General features: G+C 43.8%; 3 protein-coding genes across 3 annotated transcripts in view; all 3 read right to left on the bottom strand.

Moving 5' to 3' along the window:
- Pmar_PMAR013997 (hypothetical protein) overlaps window positions 1-373 on the bottom strand; it is a gene marked incomplete at both ends in the record, with an annotated part of 2,761 nt that extends 2,388 nt beyond the window's left edge. Inside the window, one exon of the mRNA XM_002787157.1 lies at window positions 258-373. Coding sequence (XP_002787203.1) covers window positions 258-373 — 116 coding nt within the window. The remainder of the gene's footprint in view (window positions 1-257) is intronic.
- Window positions 374-968: 595 nt separating this feature from the next.
- Pmar_PMAR013996 (hypothetical protein) lies at window positions 969-1,826 on the bottom strand (the record flags this gene model as incomplete). The annotated part of the gene is made up of 4 exons (XM_002787156.1): window positions 969-1,012; window positions 1,441-1,559; window positions 1,609-1,690; window positions 1,778-1,826. The coding sequence occupies 4 exons, from the start codon at window positions 1,824-1,826 to the stop codon at window positions 969-971; spliced, it is 294 nt and encodes a 97-aa protein (XP_002787202.1).
- Window positions 1,827-6,418: 4,592 nt separating this feature from the next.
- Window positions 6,419-6,545, bottom strand: part of Pmar_PMAR013995 (hypothetical protein) — a gene marked incomplete at both ends in the record, with an annotated part of 1,128 nt that continues 1,001 nt past the window's right edge. The window contains one exon of the mRNA XM_002787155.1: window positions 6,419-6,545. Within this exon, the coding sequence (XP_002787201.1) occupies window positions 6,419-6,545 (127 nt within the window).

Here is a 6,545-nt window from a genome sequence, read left to right as displayed (position 1 = left end):
AAGGCTGATGTCATCTCCATCGGCAACAGCATACAGCTAGAATGAAATGTGGAAGTACAACTTGAGAAGTCCAAGTCCGATTAGTTCGGGTTTTGAGAATTATTTGTTATTAAGTTTGAGAATTTCAAGTGAAATTATTATACCACAAATGCACCGCTTCTTGATATACGAAAATATGTGTTGTTAAAATGCGCGCAAGTATAACAGGGGCCTATTCTGTATCTTCCTCGGTCACCCTCAAGATACCACAGACTTACTTTACCAGTACCGCTTTCTTTACACTAGACTGAGGCACCTTAACACCATTTCTAGTCAGAACGCTTCGGAGCTCCGCAATGGTCATCGCCGCGTAGTTGCCAGGGGAAGAGCTCATTAGATTGCACTGTTTGTTACGCTGGAAAAATATTTCAGCGGTTGTTGTTAAGCGTAAAATCTTACGCCTTGAACGTATATGTGTTACACTTTTACGCTAGTTCTTATGAAAAGTACGAGACTTAGTGGGAACTTATGTAGCATAATAAATAAATATATAGTGCTAAGATATGCTAAGATATGCTAAGATATGCTAGTCCGTTATTTAGACATCCTTGCCCTCGTCTACGGTGGTTGTAGAGGTGATTTTTATTGGATCGATACGCACATGTCTGTAGTACAAGCCTGTACTACTGCTGCTTCTAAGGTTGCCTGCCGCTTCATCCCCCTCCTGAGTCCTAGTGCAGAAACTTCGGTGAGCACCCTCCTAGATTCATGGACATGTCAACCGGGAAACTCTGGGGCGTTTTTTTAGACGAGGGCAGTTGTGACGGTGGAAAATTAATCAAGGTGTTTTCAATCGGTAGGAGATGATCTTCTGAAAAGAAGGGATATCAAAGTATATCTAGGCGCGAAAAATTCCGATTTCGTGACGATTTTCCCCAAAACCGCCATATACAGCCTTCTGGTCGCCCAGCAACCAATACATACTCTAATCACAGGAGAGCGAGGATATACCCATGACTAACAACATCATCGTCTATACACAACAAGACTACTATATATATACAAGATGTTGTTATGATATTATGATAGTACATACTACATATACACGATTCTATATACCCCTCAAGCCACTTCTCATTGGTAATAAATGTAATTCCCCTCAAAATTTGCTATTAAGTGCAGTACGTGTCAATTCGATATGCAAATTTGCGTTAGAGGACATATTATAGTGAACAAGTTGTCGCTATCATCACAGTCCCCAAACGGGTACTCAACATCATCACACATGTTCATACACATTGCTACACTGTATATGTAATATTGCGATACTCACTAATCTCGGGAAAAACACACACATTTGCATATAAAATTGGCACACTGCATATACCTCATATCACTGATGACTAGTGATCGGCGTAATTCCCCTCACAATTTGCTATTTAATACACCACAAGTACCAACCTCCGAGATCATAAAATTTCCTCAGTTCCTCCTGAATTTCCTCAAATCTCTCATTAATACTCTCTTGCCCAACCTCAACCGCTAGTCGAGTTAGAGTATCCACATCCTTTCTGTTGAACCTAATCATAATCGATCAATCGGGCGAGCGCTAAATGCATGCGCGACTACCCTTGTTGAGCCAAGGAATCAGTGTCTAAAGAAGCTTGATCGGAAACTGTCACCAAACCAAGGGACCTCAGGATATCGATACCTGCCAAATTAACATCAACAGTAAAAATTTAAAAAAAAATCGCGTTAGACGACTGTTTTAACCCGCTACTAAACTGCCGTTTATTACCCGCCGAAGACACGCCATATGTGTTGAGTATATCCACTGTGAGTCTCATTGCATCCTGGAGAAGAAGGTGTTGTGTTGTTGCTGGTGAGGGCCGACTGGAAACCGAATCTGCTGCTGCTGCGCTGAACAAGCTGCTGTCAACCGTGTAGGAGGATAATGAATATTATCCTCCTACAAAGCAATAACAAGGAATCGAACCAGGGTCGCCTTCATGACAAACCAACACACTAACTCACTCACTTACTCAGCACTCTTCTCCAGACCCATACCCGATATAACCGAGAAAAGCGACGGTGCCGGGTACTCGTCAACTTGGATCACCGGTCCCCTTTCAGGTCCTTCGCAACCTCGGGAAAAACCCATTTTCTGATCCGCAACGCTCTTCGAGACGCCGTTCGAGATTGATGTTGGATTACTACGCATAGGCAAACGGAACGTTCAAGTCAACTGATCATAGCCATAGTCAACCACACCTTAAACACAACAACAACAATATCACTGATAAATAGAAACATCCGTACGCATATAGAATCTGTTAATTCAACCTTCTTGCCCAACACCACCCTGATAAGGTCATGATGGTATTCCAAACTAGCATACGCTCCACTAGAGCGGCCCTAGTCTTATCTTCATCAATCGAATCTGACCATCATTGGTAAATTTCGCGCGCCACAAAATTAAGATCGATGCAAAGACTACCAAAATAAACTGAGTTACAACATCCAATTCAACGCTCATTCACATATACCCATAAAATTCGAGCACGAGTGAAAAAGTCCAATTTCGATAGAGAAATATATACGCCCAAATTTAACATCAAACTGACGCTCAGGGTAAACCAACTTCATGTGAGAAAAAAATTCTCAAAACGAAAAAAATTTCAGTTTCTTTCTGGAAATTTTTCGTTTAATTTCAAAAAAAAATCGTCAATCCTCCAGCGGGAATGGAGGATTAAGGAAAATCATCCATCACAAGTGTCCATAAATACATAGACACTCTTTATTACCATTTGCTGATTGCCTTAACACGAGTATATTAACAAACCATAACTCTCCGCATCTGCTCAGCATCCCGCCTCGTGCGCGTATCAGCTTTGGAACGCTTGTTAACTTAGTCAAGTTCCATTCAAAGTTTCGATGCTATTCATCACTACACGTTGCAGACCTATGAAAACATCCCTAGCGGAGCGATGTAGCTATATGTTCATACGAAAATGTTGCTAAATGCATACATTCACATGGTTGAATTTTTCATAAAATCGTTGAAAAAATTTGAGAAAATGATCAAAATACGTATCAGGGATACCCAAGCAACTAATCTAGATAGGGATGGGGTAGAAATCACACAAAAAGGCAATCGATTTTTACGCCACTTCACGTGAAACGGGTTGTTAAACTCCAACATTACTGATGAAATCCCACTGCTTCCAGCCAGTGACTCCAACAATAGCAGTGGTTGTGTTCTCACTGCTGCTGCTGCTCTTGGTGACCAGGCGTTGGTTATCATATGACTCACCGGTTACCTCCTATATTTGAAGTAGATAGTACCTAAGGAGATGGTGATGCATATCGCGATTCAACATGGTATCAATGGTATACCAACAACAGCCTACCTAACCAGCTTAAAGAGGCGAATAGATTTAGGGCATATGCATTGACAACTACGAAGGCACCTGCGTAAGGTGAGGAGGTACCTAGAACCCCCCAAGCCCCTGATAACAGTTACCTATGTCACTATGATCCATCAGTGATTCGTCAGCCATGAGTAGGAGTGATACAATAGTGGTAGTGAAGGTATGCTTTTTTTCGCCCCTATGGGTGGTAATACACTTTATGACGGACATCTTCTCCAGTAGCTGTAGTCGGAGTAGTTGGCCAGGAGTATGGTTTCAATACCAAGTACCCCATCCCATGGTCAAACCGATATTGCGGCTCGGCCGCTTCTGATGCACCATCAGCATGATCACCATCATCCACATTATTAAGTAGAGAGTTTTGGTACTCCCAGGGCTGGGAGTACGAGAGGGATCAATACCAAGGAGGCACTTCACCAATACAGTCATACCACCTGACAGGGTAGTATAGTGAAGTGAACACCTGCCAGGGGGATCTTATGTACTCACTATGATGAAATTAGTATTATTACCACTGCCATCACAAGTCTCACAATTAAGGGATGTTTGTATACCCTTAATAGCCTGTTGTAGAGTTTTATAGGATATGCTTGGCTGCTGTTGTTTCCCCACCACCTTAGGCATGCATAGCCTCCCAACCCTGACGGAACTGTCCAGAAGATAGACGACCTCTTGGGGATATATGATCCCCAATAGTAAGAGTGATCTGATCGAGAGGCAACGAGTCTATGAAATGTTGTTATGATGTTGGAAGAGTACATCCTCGACAGGGTAATCATCCTTATACCCTATGTCGTCACCATCCTCCCAGTAAACTCTAGGCATGCTCCAAACCTCGTGTATACCACCGTCCACCTTTTGTAACACTACATAGGCTCATCCGCTCTAAGTAACAGCAGCAACAGTAGTAGTGATAGGAGGTGTTATTACATCACCAGAGGCCAGTGTAGCAATACCAAGCTCGCCCATCTCCTGGAAGAGGCCTGTCTCCTCTACACAACTTAACGGTTATGTTATCCAATTGTACGTCCTCCAGAGTATTGGTAACAACGAGCACCTACACGATGATGATTCACATGGTCCACACTAATATGACTACTACCAGATATGTTTCCTCCCTCTAACACGATATTCAGCTTCTTGCTCTGACATCAACAACATCTGACCTCGACTCGAGTGTAGGAGAGTGAGCCTCTGTGTCACTGGCACCCCCAGCAGCAGGTCTTGCACCACCCATCCTCGCTATAGCACTCAGACACCTCCATGGCCTGTTGACGCTCAATCTCCATCTGAAGAGTGATAGTACACCATCGCCATCCATGGTGTACTACTACTACCTCTCTCATCTGAGCTCTATAAGCCTCGGGTGTTGGTAGGATACTAGTGTCAAGCTCCTTATCAGTGTCAGCTCCTATCAAGCTGAATTAATGGAATCAAATATATATTTCCACACTGCTATAACGGGTTTTCGTCCGATCACTGAACGACTCCGTGAGAGGAAAATCGAGGAAAAACAAAAAAATCCTGGGGGTGGCATAGTTGCCCCATCCCTAATAGCCTCTCCCTGATAAGGCATCTCAAGGTGATTCCGAGCACGGCTCCCTGTACCTCTTGGGGGTGGCATAGTTGCCCCATCCCTAATAGCCTCTCCCTGATAAGGCATCTCAAGGTGATTCCGAGCACGGCTCCCTGTACCTCTTGGGGGTGGCATAGTTGCCCCATCCCTAATAGCCTCTCCCTGATAAGGCATCTCAAGGTGATTCCGAGCACGGCTCCCTGTACCTCTTGGGGGTGGCATAGTTGCCCCATCCCTAATAGCCTCTCCCTGATAAGGCATCTCAAGGTGATTCCGAGCACGGCTCCCTGTACCTCTTGGGGGTGGCATAGTTGCCCCATCCCTAATAGCCTCTCCCTGATAAGGCATCTCAAGGTGATTCCGAGCACGGCTCCCTGTACCTCTCGGCGGTGGCATAGTTGCCCCATCCCAGGAAACTCAACGGAAAATCAACAGGAAACTGATGTTCCCAATGCGATGATGACATTTACATGGGGGAAACTGATGTGTTCCCAGCCATACGTGGAAAAATCAAAATGAGTTCCTCTTCCGAGAATATTATAGGTTCCTGGATGATTTCTTGCGTACAACTTTCAATTGATGAATTCTGAGGACTTTCACATGACAGAACAGTTGAAACGATCATCCGAACGAATTATCATTATTCAATGGAGTTTCACCCGTTTTACGTCAAGTGGCGTAGAACTCAGTGAAAAAAAAACCCGAGATTCACGATATGCAGTAGTCGCGAAATATGTTTTGTACGGGTGTCTTCCACATCACGGGTGAAACTCCAATATACTTTCATCACATAAAATGATGCATCCATTTCCTGTTACAATCCTCCGCAGGAACAAGCGGAGGTGATTCTGTATATGGATTAAGACTCGAGGTTTATATCAAATTGTGGAGCGAGCGGAGCATATACTCTCACTTTTCTGTGCGATCATTCATTCAACTATTTCTCTACGACCACATCAGTGAAGCTCTCGAGACACATACCATTAGAAAAAGTGTAGTTCATGTGTCTTGCAAAGACTACCGACAATGTTTTTTGCTATGACAGTGAGAACGGAAAATACTTGCAAAAAGCCCGTACCGGGGATCGAACCCGCGGCCGTTACATACAACCCGAGCTCCATTTCTTCGTCTCGAATGCCTAGTTTGATCATGTACTTCATAGTGCACAATTTGGTAACCCTCAATATGAATTGAACACAGCTAACGCGACACCGAATATAACGAAATTCGACCTGAATTACATTGTTGAATTACAGTGAAACAGCATCGATGATGATCGACGCAAGGCGCAGATAATCGTGAACCCTGCCCGGCACGCGTTAATCCTCCTTTCCCTATCCGATACCCCCGATATAGGAGAGTCATCACGGTAGTGACTACTAAATAATAGACTACTCAGTACTGTACTGAGTGATCTATTATTTGCCTCAGTTTACATTCCCGTTTCAATACCACTCTGTAACCAACACAACGCCTCCAAAGAATAGTGAAATGATACGATGGGCTTCCTATGGTACACCATGGGCCAGCTCATGCTACACCAATTACATCGCAAAATA

Source organism: Perkinsus marinus, assembly GCF_000006405.1.
Source record: "Perkinsus marinus ATCC 50983 genomic scaffold scf_1104296930230, whole genome shotgun sequence".
In the NCBI taxonomy this organism is placed as follows: domain Eukaryota; phylum Perkinsozoa; order Perkinsida; family Perkinsidae; genus Perkinsus; species Perkinsus marinus.
The sequence above is the reverse complement of the archived record's forward strand: the minus strand, read 5'-3'. Positions and strand labels throughout refer to the sequence as shown.